Source organism: Sus scrofa, chromosome X (assembly GCF_054392235.1).
Source record: "Sus scrofa isolate SSC_HxYL_T2T_F1_AM1 chromosome X, Sscrofa_HxYL_maternal_Yorkshire_Landrace_v2.0, whole genome shotgun sequence".
Taxonomy (NCBI): Eukaryota; Metazoa; Chordata; class Mammalia; order Artiodactyla; family Suidae; genus Sus; species Sus scrofa.
In genome coordinates this window covers 77,558,380-77,573,945 of record NC_139401.1, presented here as the reverse complement: position 1 = coordinate 77,573,945, position 15,566 = coordinate 77,558,380, and the positions used below count along the sequence as shown (strand labels likewise).

The following is a 15,566-nucleotide window of genomic DNA, read 5'->3' as shown; positions in this document are numbered from 1 at the left end:
GTTAACTATAGCCACCATGTCGTACCTTACTTTCTAGTACTTATTTACTTATATCTGGAAGTCTATACCTTTTGAGCTCCTTCAAGTCCCACTGTTTTTAAGCAAAGTACAAAGGAAATTCTCTTTAACCCTTATTTTTAATCTATCAGTGTTTCTCATTTGCTTATTTAGATTACAGTTTCTTGATGCTTCATAGTCAAAGTTACTGGAAAGTTGGACCAGAGTCTAACATTTTTTTGTATGAAAAAGCAAATATTATATATTAAGGTAATTGATATGATGAGTTAGTGTGATTTTTCCCAAACTCATATTGGAGCAGATAGTTCCAGACTTTTAAAAATATTTTCTAAGCAAGCATACATTTTAGCATAAACACATTTAAATTCAAATATAAAATTACAGTTTTAAAGGTTATTTGGAAATAATTTTTCACATAAAATTGATTTTGTGAAGTAACAGTGTCCTTAGTGTGACAATTCCATGTGATTTTGATTGTGTATGTTTTAAGTTATAAAGTTATACACCCATTAGAATGGCTAAATCCAAAAGTCTAAATTAGCAATTTCTGCAACAGGACCTCTCATTTATTGAGAATGTAAAATGGTCCAACCACGTTGGAAGACAGTCTGGCAGTTTCTTACAAAGCATAGTCTTACCATATGATCCAGCAATCACACTCCTAGGTAATTACCCAACTGATTTGAAATTTCATTTCTCTGCAAATCCTGCATGCCAATGTTTATACCAGCTTTGCTCATAATCACCAAAACCTAGAAGCAACAAAGATATCCTTCAATAAGCAAACAGGATGAACAACCTGATACTTTGAATAGAAATGGAATATTCAGTGATAATAAGGAAATTGAGCTATCAAGTCATGCAAAGACATTGTTGAATCTTAAACACATATTGCTAAGAGAAGCAGTCAGTTTGAAAGGTCTTTACACTGTTTGACTCCATTTCCCATTCCTCAGAAGGTATAGAGATATGTATAATACCTGCAATGCATTGCACAAGATTTTAGCCTTTCAAGTTAAATTGATTGTAGAGTAGTTCTCAAGTTTTACATTTATCTGCTTTAATCAATAACAGTTATATGGAGTTCCCGTCGTGGCACAGTGGTTAACGAATCCGCCTAGGAACTATGAGCTTGAGGGTTCTATCCCTGCCCTTGCTCAGTGGGTTAAGGAGCCAGCGTTGCCATGAGCTGTGGTGTAGGTCACAGACGCGGCTCGGATCCCGCGTTGCTGTGGCTCTGGCGTAGGCTGGCAGCTACAGCTCCAATTAGACCCCTAGCCTGGGAACCTCCATATGCCGCGGGAGAGGCCCAAGAAATGGCAAAAATACAAAAAAAAAAAGAAAAAAGAAAAAAACAGTTATCCACATTTTATATTTAAATCTTCTTGTGAGACAAGTCTCTATTTGAATACTTTATTGTTAAGCATGCTACAGTTATGAATTTATTAGACTGGCCCTCTAAGCTATTTTCCTGTGCAAGAGAATGTTTGCATGAAAAATAATTAAGCCAATTATTTTATTCTCTGACTTATAATTTAAATATAATGGATTGCAAAATTTATTACAAGTTAAAATCTTCTGGTAACTTGAATAGATTCCTCCTTTTGTACACTAGATAACTACAGATGAATACTGATACTTTTTTATCTTAGATAATTCTGAAATTGTCTGGCCTGAATTGAGGAATTGCTAGAGATCTACTTTCTTTGCAGTTCTATGAGCCCTGTGCTTCAAATGCTCTTAAATCTATGCTGTGTTACACAAAGAAAAGGTAATTCTTCTAGTCTCTGCCTTCTAGTAGCATTTAGTCAAAAGCTAAGCAAGTATTTGGAATATAGTTATACCATTACAAGTCAAGCACAACAGAGTCTACTAAGCTACAACATTGGAAATAGGAATAAACTCTTTAAATTTTTTCTGTAAAAGTTTAACATAGGACAGAGTAAAACTGGATATAAAGTATTGCCTTAATGACATTTTTTAAATTTTATTTTTTCCTGTTTTATTGAGACATAATTGACATTTAACATTGCATTAGTCCAAGCATAATGTGTATATGTTGAAAGCATGTGTATAGCATAAAGATTTGATATGTATAGAGCATGAAATTGTAACCACAATTATTTGGTTAACATCAATCACAGGCTACCAATTTGCTGGAAAAAATAGAATTAGTTATTATACTTGTCAATTGCAGGTTAAGAATGTACAGGAATACATGCTTTAGAACTAGATGGAAGTGTGAGTAGAGATTAGAATGGCTGATGCTTCTAGAGACAGAATGAAACATTAACAGAATAATAACAACACTAGTAGATAAATGTAGCTAAACATCTGGTCTTGTTGCCTTTTAACAATTTTAGTACTTGTTACTGAAGTTAACAGTGAAAACTGCATACAAGACACATTAATATAAAATTACAATGGATTCGAAGGGAGGATTTTTCAATTTTTCATATAGAATGCAATAAACTAATATACATTATTTTGGAACCTGTCTTTAGACCTGGATTTGGTGCAGACTTCTCTAGTTATGATTTATATTATATGAAACATCTATTAAATCAGATTTCAAAATTCATGTGTAATATAAAATTGCCCAGAAACAGTTTCTTCCCCCTTTGGGTTACTTAATATCAGTCATCTTTAAACATTCATGTTAATTCTAAAATTTGCTAGTATAACTATGTGTTTCCTAAAGGTTTTCTTTCTGTATTGGTGATGGCATCATTCTATAATAGTTTAGGAAGGGCCAGAATTGAGAAGAAAGCTGCCTTTTAATCTTTTACATACCACTTTTAAATTTTATATAATTGTTCATATTTTCAAAATGATTGCAACTTAATTTGGTTATCAAAACTATTTTAGGTTTTATTTTTCTTTTTTAAGATGAAGTTTCTAAGTGATTCAAATGTAGTTTGTAATTTTGGTTTTTTAACATCCATATTATTTGGTTACCATGTTCAAAGTATCAAGATTCAGAAACTAAATCTTCTTGCTTATCCACATTACCTCTAGAATCTGGTGTTTCTAAACATGGATTGAAGCCCATTTAAAAGCAATATTTTCCAAGGTTATGGTTACCAAAGGGGATAGCAAGGAGGGGGTGACAAATTAGAAGTTTGGGATTAATATCTAAACATTGCTATATGTAAAATAGATAAACAACAAAGATCTGCTGTATAGCACAGGGAACTATATTCAACATCTTATAATAACTTGTAATGGAAAATAATTCAAAAAATATACATATACATATATGTATAAATGAATCATTTTTCTGTACACTGGAAAGTAACACAATATTGTAAACTACCAAATACTTCAATTTAAAAAGCTTAAAAAATATATCTCATTTAAATTATTGTCAACTGATTTCAACTCCATGTAATAAATAAATAAATAAATAAATGCAATATTTTCAATGAAAAATGTATCAGTCAAATGAATTTGGATTTTTAATCTATTGTGCTACTCTTCAGAACAACTCTGCTCTTCATTCTTTCATACTTAAGTAGGTTTGGAATATCCTGCCTGGTAAGATATGTTTTTCCCCAAATTAGGTCTTATTCTTTAGAAAATGCTTAAGGATTTGTTTTTGTTTTGTTTTATTTTAATCTTTTTTCAAAACATCGGCCTTTATGAATAAATTATTTTTAAATATCATATATCTAACACAAGAAAAGTAGGCTGAAGTTTGGGGAATTAATGACATTAACTATCTTAATGATATTATTTAAAGGTATAAGAATTTTAAATACAGTTGTCAGATTAATTATGGACTTTTTTCTTTCACCTGAGAGTTTTAGAATAGTAGTGTGTGTAACAGCATAATTTCCTGCTACATAGATATTTTATTAAATTAAACTGTCCTTTTTTCTCACATGCTACAAACCAAATGTCTAATTTTTATTATGATGTTTGTTTTATAATCATTGCAAAATCTTTTCCATTCTCAAGTCAGAATACTGAAGTAAAAGTTATTACCTTCTGAAAAACCTTTTGGAGTTTAACTACATTTTATAAGAATAATACTCATTTTTAGATCTGTGTTATACTTTAGTTCAGTAAGAAAAAAATATTTTTAAAAAGAGACTTTAAGAACAAAAAAGAACCTGTACTTGTAATGAGATTAAAGAAAAGATGAACTTCAATGGCAAAAGTCACCTGGAGTTCAAACTTATATTACAGAATTGTCAGCCACACATCAGTTTTAGTGATAGCAAATATAGTCTAACAAAAAGTACAGCTGTGTACTTATATATCACCCAGTAGACATCCAATAATATTAATTGACTTTCTGAAAAAAATCTCCCATGTAGTGGAAGGTTTACCACTTTTTTTTTCCTCATTTAAAGTTAAGCAAAAAGTTATTTTCATTAGGTGTCTCTTAAAATTGCATATTAAGTATGGATATGCATAACTTAATATTTATATATGATGCCCCAAATGTACTTAACATTGAAAAATGTAACACTACTTTCTGCTATTGGATTAAGATTATGAGAGATATGTGAGAAAAAACTATATAAGTTTTGCTCAGTGCTGAACTTCCTTATTTGCTACTATGCCTACTCTTTTGTATCTAATTCTATGATCCCACATTCTCCTGTCTATTCTAGTAGCTGCTATTTTATTAGATATGACCATTACAAGATATCTATAGGCTTATTCTATTATACCAATAAGAGACTATTCTCAAGTTACATTTTGGTATGGGATTCCTATTTTGATTTATTTTTTAACTAAGTTCTTTTCCTAATTTTATAATTATTAAATGAGTAATGGAAAAACATGACCAATGTACAAGAACTATAGGAAGTTAGCAGTAGAAATGGTGGAAATGGGCTGCCAACCAGGTGCCATTTTGCAGAAGGAGCCTGCAGCAGTTTTCCCTTCAGCTCCAGAATTTTGCTTCGGGGTATTCCACTCCCAATATTTAATTTATTCAATAAAGAAGGTTCCTCAGACAGCACACAGTAGCTGGCAGTACCAAATGTGAACCTGAGCAGCCATCATGGGAAGATCCCTTGAAGATCTTCTGAAATGTGACATAATACAGGCAAGAGAGGAAATCAGACCTTCTTCACATGCTAGCTATCATCCAAGTGACATCTGTGTTCCATGGGAATTGTGACTAAAATATAAATAGAAAAAAAAAAAAACTACATCATCTGTCTCGAATATATGCAATTTCTTTCTTTCTTTTTTTTTTTTTTTTTTTTTTTGTCTTTTTGCTATTTCTTTGGGCCGCTCCCGCGGCATATGGAGGTTCCAAGGCTAGGGGTTGAATCAGAGCTGTAGCCACTGGCCTAGCCAGAGCCACAGCAACGCGAGATTCGAGCCACGTCTGCGACCTACACCACAGCTCACGGCAACACCGGATCGTTAACCCACTGAGCAAGGGCAGGGACTGAACCCGCAACCTCATGTTTCCTAGTCGGATTCGTTAACCACTGCGCCACGACGGGAACTCCATATGCAATTTCTAAAAGAAGAAAAAAGTAGGCAAGATGATATGCTCTTCATAAAGAAAAGGGAAATTCCAAGCATGCCTGGCTATTGATGTCTTTTTTTTTTTCTAAAATATCATGTTATTCCCTCATGTATATGTGGTTCTTCTTTTATATTAGTTTCCTCCTAATAACACCTTGTACCTTCTTCTTGTTTAGAAGGTGTGTGTGTGGGAGAGGGTAGGTGTCAAAGGGAGACTAATATTTATTGAGTCCCTCTATTAGCATGATTTGTTTTATAGCGATTTTCCCTTTTAATCCTTTTAGCAATCCTATGAGGTAGGTAGTATTACTCCTATTTTCAGATAAGGAAACTATGCACCAGAGATTACGTTACTTGCCTAAAACTATGAAGAGAGAGAGTTAAAATTAAAATCCAGGACTTTCTCAATTCCCACTATTTTGCACTAAGGAAGAAAATTGTACCTCACTACTTATTACCAATTCTAAGCCCCTACCCTAAGCATATCATAATCAGAATCTCTACTGCTTCTGGCTTTTAATTTTTGTTGCTGGAGAAGAGAAGTTTTGTATACATGTTGAAGTGATGGGCCTCATGGTGTGAGATTTTGTTGTGTTTTGTTTTGCTTTCAATAAATTTGCTCTTGTATGTGTAGAGGCTTACCAGCAATTCCTTTATTTTGTATTGAGACTGCTACTGCTAAGTTTAGAGGGAAAAAAAAAACTTATTTGATTATTTCCAAAGAGCATGAGTCAGTTTCTCTAGGGAATTCTGTAAAAAGTCTAGTTATCTGCATTTAATGTTTTTAAGTTTAGCTATGCTAGTAGGAGTTTTTGCTTCACTTCTGCTTGTCAGTAGAAAGAAGTTTTCTGTTTCTGCCTGATACATTTTGTATGGAGTTCCTGTATTAGAAGATTATGATTGAAACTGCATGTGAGACAAGTAAAATGTTAGCTAGGCAATGCCAGTTCAAACTCTAGAGTTGGTTGATGATATTTTTAAAAGAGTGAAACAAAAAATGACAGTGAATTCTTTTATGAAGTGGTTTTTGAAGGATGTTGAGTCCAGGATTTGGATGACAGTACTGCTAGGACTAAAGATTCAAGGTACCTCATGATGAGACCCCTATGGTGTAAAACTGAAGGGAGTTCTTCTCAAGATTAAAGTATAGGTGGCCTTAGGTTTATAAAGAGAATCAGAAAACAGAATCAATAAGATTTGTGTATATTTATGTGAGTGGGCAAGAGAAAGTATATAACACACACATACATATATAAGTATATGTGTATGAGAAATTGTAGCTTACACAATTATGGAGACTGAGAAGGCCCACAATCTGCAATCAGAAAACTAGAGACCTAGGAAAGACAAAGTTTAGTTATAGTCCAAGTCTAAAAGACCTGAGAATCAGGACAATTGATAGTACAAGATCCAGTCTGTAAGTCAGCAGGATCCAGACCCAAGAAGAGCTAATGTTTCAATCTGAGTCCAAAGGCTAGAAAAGACCAATGTACTAGCTTAAGCAGTGAAGCAGAAGGAGTACTCTCTAACTCTGCCTTTTTTTTTATTCATGTCTTCACATGATTGGATGAGGCCCATCCCCTCTAGTGAAGGCAATCTGCTTAACTCAAGCTCCTGATTCAAATGTTAATCTTATCCAGAAACACTGTCACAGATACACCCAGAATGTTTATCCAAAAGTCTTGACACTCCATGGCCCAGTCAAGTTGACACATAAAATTAATCATAACAGGAATATATCTCAGAAATTCAAGGATTAGAAATTATTAGAACTTAAAAAATAAAACTCTTATCTGATAAGGGGTTAATATTAGGAATATATAAAGAACTCCTATAACTCAACAGAAAAAAAAAAACCTGATTGAAAAATGGGCAAAGACCTGAATAGACATTTGCCAAAAGAATACATACAAATGGCTGACAAGCATATGAAAAGATGTCCAACATCACTAATCATCAGGAAAGTGCAAATCAAAGCCACAGTGAGATCTCACCTCATACTCATTAACATAATTGCTATTAAAAAATTAAACTAACAAGTATGTGAGCATATGGAGAAATGAAAGCATTTTGCACTATTGATGGGAATGTGAAATGGTGCAGCCACTATGGAAAGCAGTATGATGGTGCCTCAAAAAATTAGAAATAGAATTACCACATGATCCTAGAAATTCCACTTCTAGGTATATACCCCAAAGAATTAAAAGGAAGGACTCAAACAGATACCTGTACATAATATTTATAATAACATTATTCACAGTAGCCAAAATGTGGAAGCAACCCAAATGTCCATTGACAGATGCATTGATGAACAAATGTGTTGTACACATAAAGGGAATATTAGTCATTCTGAAAATGGAAGGCAGTTATGACATGCTACAACATGGATGAACCTTGAGGACATTATGATAAGAGAAATAAGTCAGTCACAAAAAGACAAATACTGTATTGTTCCACTTATATCAGCTATCTGGAGCAGTTGAACTCATAGAAACAGAAAGTAGAATGGTGATTGCCAGTGTCTAGAAAGATGGGGAAATGGAAAGTTGTGGTTTAATAGGTATGAAAAAGATCTGGAAATTGGCTGTACAACAATGTGAATTGTACACTTAAAAATAGCTAAAATGGTATATCTTATATTATGTGTGTTTTTCCACAATTTGAAAAAAAATTAGTTAAATTTGTACCCAGAAGTCACAAAAGAGGATGTTTTTTTTGAGGATCCCATATTCAACCTCTTATAGATAAGGCACTTTCACTGAATTGAATGGAATAACATATCTGTAGAGCATAAAATTTTCTAAAATTCATGTACATAATTTAAAAGGATAAGGCATTGCTGATAATAGAAAATATATTCCATATAACTAAATATATCATTGTGTACAAATAAAGATATCTAACATATGGTTAGCACAGTTTTTGTCACGAAGAGTATACAATTTTTTAAAAATTATAATAAGAAAGAAAGCATCATACTTTAAGCATTTCTCAGAAAAATATATAGGACCAATAAACATAAAAACACTTGGTCTTACTTAAAGAAATACAAATCACAACAGCAAGATACAATTTTTCACTAAACTAGCAAAAATTATAAAGTTGGATAAGACTTAGCATAGATAAAGATATAGTAAAATAGCAACTATCATGCATTTCATTCCTTTCCAAAAGGAAATTTGACTGCATTTACAAAAAAATTTAAATGTGCATACTCTTTGGCACACCAATTCCATTTTGTGGTGTAAGACAAAATTAAGCCTCCAGGAGTTCCCGTTGTGGCACAGTGGTTGACGAATCCGACTAGGAACCATGAGGTTGCGGGTTCGATCCCTGGCCTTGCTCAGTGGGTTAAGGATCCAGCATTGCGGTGAGCTGTGGTGTAGGTCGCAGACGTAGCTCGGATGCCACGTTGCTGTGGCTCTGGCATGGGCCGGTGGCTACAGCTCCGATTAGACCCCTAGCCTGGGAACCTCCGTATGCTGCAGGAGCGGTCCTAGAAGAGGCAAAAAGACAAAAAAGACAAAAAAATTAAGTCTCCATATTATATATGTCTTGACACCTGGGGGAAGCCTCAAGTTCTCCTTACCGTTGTGTTCCTGCAGATAAAATATCATATTTGAACAACTCTCCTTAGCACAGGGACCAGGCTCAATGCCTGCTTATTCATGGATAGCAGGCTTTAGTTCCCTGCTAGCCCACAGAATGATTGAAACAAGTCAATCACATCCTCCTATAGGAAACAGGGTTTCACCACCCTTAGGTGTTACACCACAGTCTCTGCTTGTTCATTCTGTTTCCAGGTAGAATTCTCATATCCATATGGCCCTGCATGGCATACAGTGTTCTCTTACAGGCTATAAGTATATGTGACTAATACACTACCATTAGTTTCATCTGTCTAGTGTCAGGAATCATTTATCAATTCCCATAACTCTAAGGCAGGAATCCTTTCCTTGTCAACTGAAGGAAGTGGAGGTGACTAAAACAAATGATCACCTAGGAATTTCCCATCACATATAATTGCAAATATAAAGCAAGATATATGTACCTGATTGTCCATTTCACCATAGATTTTAATAGCAATAACCTGAAAACCACCTAAATGTCCATCATTAGATAACTAAATTACATAACATAATTAGATAATATTAAATATCTTAATTACATAAGTAAATTTTATAGTGTCCATATGATGGAGTAAAATGTAGCAGTTAAAAAGACTGAAGTATAGGAGCTCCGTTGTGGCGCAGTGGTTAACGAATCTTACTAGAAACCATGAGGTTGCGGGTTCGATCCCTGGCCTTGCTCAGTGGGTTAACGGTCCGGCATTGCCGTGAGCTGTGGTGTAGGTCACAGATGCAGCTCGGATCCTGCGTTGCTGTGGCTGTGGTGTAGGCCGGCGGCTACAGCTCCGATTGGACCCCTAGCCTGGGAACCTCCATATGCCGAGGGAGCAGCCCTAGAAAAGGCAAAAAGACAAAAAAAAAAAAAAACCTGAAGTATATCTGTATGTGATGATATAGAAAGATCTTCAAGATACACTAAGTGAAAAAAATTAAGTTTATAGTATCATCAATTTTTTTCTAAGTATATATGCATTTTTATCCTGGAAGGTTGCGAGGAACCTAATGACATTGGTTGACTTTGCTGTCAGGATTAGGAGTTTGTAACTAAGGAAAGGAGAGAGACTGTGGCTCATTTTATATCTTTCTAATTGTTTGAGTTTTTCTTTTAAATCAAGTGCATAATTATTTTTATTTTTACAAGGAAAATAAAGGCAAAAAGGCATGATACCTGCTATTAAGCAGCCCATTATCTAGTGGGAAAATGAACAAACTTTCAGAAAACATGTTTGAAATCTCAACAACATGGGTTAGTCTCTGGACTCATGATCAGGATAGGGCAGAGTAGGGCACCACATGGAAAACTGAGGGAGTAAGGTGAAGGAAATATTTGTAGAGTTAGAATTTTTTTTTTTTTGTCTTTTTGCCATTTCTTGGGCCTCTCCCGCGGCATATGGAGGTTCCCAGGCTAGGGGTCTAATCGGAGCTGTAGCTGCCAGTCTACGCCAGAGCCATAGCAATGCGGGATCCGAGCCACGTCTGCGACCTACACCACAGCTCACAGCAACGCTGGCTCCTTAACCCACTGAGCAAGGCCAGGGATCGAACCCGCAACCTCATGGTTCCTAGTCGGATTTGTTAACCACTGTGCCATGACGGGAACTCCCAGAAATTTTTAATAGTTCTCATTTTGAAAGAGTTTCTTCTGAGTACAAATATTTAATTCAGTGCTACATTTAATTAAGATACATACTTAAAACAGGGAACTCTGCTCCTCAATATCAGAGTTTTGTCACTTAGTTTTAAAGAAAAGCCAAAAACTAGAAATGTCCTTGAGACTGGTGAAGAGGTCAGAAGTTTTTTTTATTTTCATTTTATAAAAAAATTAATTTTATTTACGTATAGTTGATTTACAATGTTGTATTAGTTTCAGGTGTACAGTAAAGTCATACATGTAAATATATCCATTCTTTTATTCCCAAATAGGTTATTATAAACTATTGAGTAGATTTTCTTGTGCTATATAGTAGGTTCTCGTTAATCATCTATTTTATACAATAGTGTGTATGTGTTATTCCCACCCTTTCAAAAAGTCTACAAACAATAAATGCTGGAGAGGATGTGAAGAAAAGGAAACCCTCCAACACTGTTGGTGGGAATATAAATTGGGACAACCACTGTGGAGGAGAGTAAGGAGGTTCCTTAAAAAAACTAAATATAGAACTACCGTATGATTCGGCAATCCCACTCCTGGGCATATATATGGACAAAACTTTCATTCAAAAATATACGTGTACTCCAATATTCATTTCAGCACTATTCACAATAGCTAAGACACGCAAACAGAAGGTTTTTTTTTTCTATTGTGTTGCAATATAATCCAAATCAAATTAACACATTTTGATTTGGGCCAAACTTCAGCTTTCATCTAGATCACCAGGGTTACTCAAATGTTATTCTTCACAAAATCAACAAGGTAATTGACTAATATGTCTCCCTCACTTAAGCCAGGAGTTTAGGCTGAGGAATGTCCTATAAAGTGAAAGTGGCTTTAGCATCCAATAGAAAGACAAAACTGATTTCAATTTAAGGCTTCCTCATGGAAGAATTCACCTTCTCCTTTAAGTATCCACCTTTTTTCCCTTCTCTAAATGAGTATTCAATTTTAATGCTAATTGATTTATATTACCTTATTTATTTTCTTAGTTAAAAGTTGCTCTTAGGAGCTTTAAAAATAACTGCTCCTTCCCCTATAAGCTTCTACTTAATAGGCATCATAATAGGTCGCTTTCAGCATTGCTAATGCTAATGCCCCAGCACATTTTTAACAACTCAAATCAGGCTTTATTTAGTTCAATTTAAAGGATGAATCAGCTTTGGATGTCCTCTAAATGAATTACAAATAAATTGTCTGAGTGTGTTCAGTGTTCTGTTCATTATTCCTTCCATCCTGACAATAATGTAAGCTAGTTTGCAGTGGAGAATTTGGTGCAATGGAAAAACATGGGGATATTTATACTGGCTGTTATGATAAATTATTTGAATCTACCTAGACACTTACTACTGTTTATTTTGCTCTCTGTTTTGTTTAGAGAGTTTTAGCCCCACAACTATTGTACAATCAATATAGGAGAGACACGTAATGAGATTTTTATGTTATAAATAACTTGAGGATTATTCCACTTGATTTATTTATTTATTTTTACTTATTTTTTTCTGTTTTCTAATTTGTTTATTTTTTTATTACTCCATGAATTTATTACATTTATAGTTGTACAGTGATCATCACAATCTAGTTTTATAGTATTTCCATCCCATTCCACTTGATTATAAAAAAATCTAGATACTCATGTCGCAACAGAAGAAAGGGTGGGGAAAAAACTGTAACTACAATGTATACATCTAAGGATAACCTGACCCCCTTGCTGTACAGTGGGAAAAAAAAAAAAAAAAAAAAAAGACTTGTTGTATGACATGTTTTGATTCTTTTATTGGAAGCATGTAATGTAGTATTAGCACTTGTAATAAATGTTATTCATAAGGTTTTTTTTTTTTTAAGTAGGGGGAGAACAGATCCAGCTGGTAAGGAAATTGGTTAGCGCATGCACACAAAAACAGTAGTCTATGTCTTATGAAGATACACATGTAATTATATAATCTAACTTTCCAGTAAGCTGAGAATTCATGTATTGCTTTTCCTCATGATAGCTAAAATTCCTATTCAAAAGATTATAGCTTTAAAACAAATGCATGGGCGTTCTCATTGTGGCACAGTGGAAACAAATCTGACTAATATCCAAGAGGATGCAGATTCAATCCCTAGCACTGCCATGAGCAGTGGTGTAGGTTGCAGACACTTCTCAGATTCCAAGTTGCTTTTGCTGTGGTGTAGGCACAGCCTGATTCGACCTCTAGCCTGGGAACTTACATATACCGCAAGTGCGGCCCCCCCAAAATGTGCACCTGTTGTTTAGTATTATATCAGTTTTAGCTGTGATAAAACTTAAGTCATTGTTTATATGTTGTATACATTATTTTTCATTGTTACCTAAATTTGATTTAGGAGAGGGTTCCATTTTAAATTTTAATTAGGGAGAAGATGTTGAAAGCAGTTTGTGTCTAGGAAGGATTTGAAATCTAACCTCTATTTAGAGCCAGATCATTTATGCTTTGGCAAAAGGCAGCAGTGAACTTCATACCTCTTGATTTGCCACTTTTGTCCTCAACTCACTCACTCTCACAGGCTGCTCTCATTCACTCTCAGTCTCATCACTCATACACTTTCAGCACACACACATACACATACAGAGTTTGCAGGACATTTTTTAATTAAAGTTAACTAATTAATTTTTATATTTTTTACCACCCCTTGAGATAATAATATAATGTTGTATAAATAGATGTCATTACTCTATCATGTTTCAAATTTACTTTCTAGGGATAGATACCTCCAGGATTCATTGAATTAAAACAGGTACACAGTTTATTGAATTTTAAAAAAACCTAAGAACAAAAATGATAGGCTTATTCTGAAACTTTCTAAAGCTATAAACAGGGCTTGTTCTTTTAGGGCAATGTTATCCTATTACATTTATCTCATTTATCCTTTTAATTAATTATAACATTAGTAGGAGACCTATCTATTAATAATAGGTCTATTAATATACTAATCAAAAGATAGCACAGGGAGCTGATTCTGACTCTATATTTTTAAGTACATGCATTGTGGATGTGAATATGTGTATAATAGAAAAGAGTTTGAAAGAATATGCATTAGAATTAACAAGTGTTATTTCCAGGATTGATGATGATTTAGATTCTTTTCTTTTGAAAATATACCTCTATTTTCTACAATTACATGTATTATTTGTGTGATTACAACTATTTAAATTCAAAAATAAAAATAAAATCAACATTGCTTAATAGCGATCAGTTAATTTTTTTTTTACTCATTCTAACACACTTTCATGTTTTATATAGAAATAAAAACCATGAAAATGCCCATTTTAGAATGGGAGAACATAGAGGAAGAATTGCAAAATTAATCTAGCTCCTGTTATATGTTGAAAATAACTTAGCACATCTCACTCTGATGATTCTCTCTATAGTGTTCTTCTTTTGATTTTTCTAATTTTTAAAAATGTGTTTTACAGCTACAAGACCGCACTCAGTTCAGTGACCGAGACTTAGCCACCCTTAAGAAGTACTGGGACAACGGCATGACCAGTCTTGGCTCTGTTTGTAGAGAGAAAATTGAAGCAGTTGCAACTGAATTAAATGTTGACTGTGAAATAGTTCGGGTAAGACATTTTCAATCATTTTCATAAAAGTTTAAAATTTTTTGAGGTGCTTTAAACAGTACTATCAATAAAATGAAAAAGATAACCCACAGAATGGTTCGAATCATATATCTGATAAGGAACAGTATCCAGAGTACCCAAAGGACTCTTACATCTCAATAATAAAAGGGTAAATATTGCAATTTAAAAATAGATGACAGATATGAGTAGATATTTATACAAATAAGGTATACAAATGGCCAATAAATACATAAAAAGATGTTCAATGTCACTTGTCATTATGGAAATCAAAACCACAGTGAGATACCACCTAACACCCAATATAATGGTTATAATAAAAAAGATAATAACAAGTGTTGGCCAGGATACGGAGAAATTGGAACCATTAATACATTTTTGGTGAAAATGTAAAAATGTTTTAGCCACTTTGGAAAATAATCCTCAAATTTTTAACATACAGTTATCATATGACCCAGCAATTCCTCTCTTTAGGTATGCACTCAAAAGAAAAAAAAGTATGCCCACTCTAAAATTGACACATGGAGATACAGAATCTCTGGCTATGGAGGAGTCACTATGAGATTTGAGCATCCATGAAATTTTGTATCCCCAATGGTTCCTGGAACTGGTCCCCCTAAAGATACTGAGAGATGACTATAGATTCACATAAGTTGTTCCAAACATACTTAAAATGTTTCCAATAAATTCATCAAGTAAAAATAAAGTATTTCATTTAGTGTTTGCATCTACATTGACAACATCAGTTCATCTTTTTTTATTTTTTGAATTTTTGAATTTTTATTTTTGCTTTTTAGGGCCATGCCTGCTGCATATGGAAGTTCCCAGGATAGGGATCAAATCAGAGCTACAACAGTGGGCCTACACCACAGCCACAGAAACATGGGATCCAAGCCCCATCTGCGACCTGCACCACAGCTCACACAACGCCCCATCCCCGACCCACTGAGCAAGGCCAGGGATCGAACCCGTATCCTCATGGATACTAGTTGGATTCATTTCCACTGTGTCACAATGGGAACTCTTGCTTCATCTTTTGTTAGAAAAATTGATTTGATTTTGAAGCAAAAGTTTATCAAATTTGAAACTACATCTATTCAGAAGTTCCCATTGTAGCGCAGCAGAAACAAATCCAACCAGTATTCATGAGGATGCAGTTCCATCACTG

General features: G+C 34.1%; 1 protein-coding gene across 10 annotated transcripts in view; it reads left to right on the top strand.

The window, feature by feature from the left end:
• The window catches only part of HDX (highly divergent homeobox), a 288,121-nt gene that overhangs the window by 94,085 nt on the left and 178,470 nt on the right, over nt 1–15,566 (top strand). For all 10 annotated transcript variants that reach the window (XM_085008836.1, XM_085008833.1, XM_085008834.1 and 7 more), the window contains one exon: nt 14,234–14,380. In XM_085008836.1, coding sequence (XP_084864962.1) covers nt 14,234–14,380 — 147 coding nt within the window. The remainder of the gene's footprint in view (nt 1–14,233; nt 14,381–15,566) is intronic.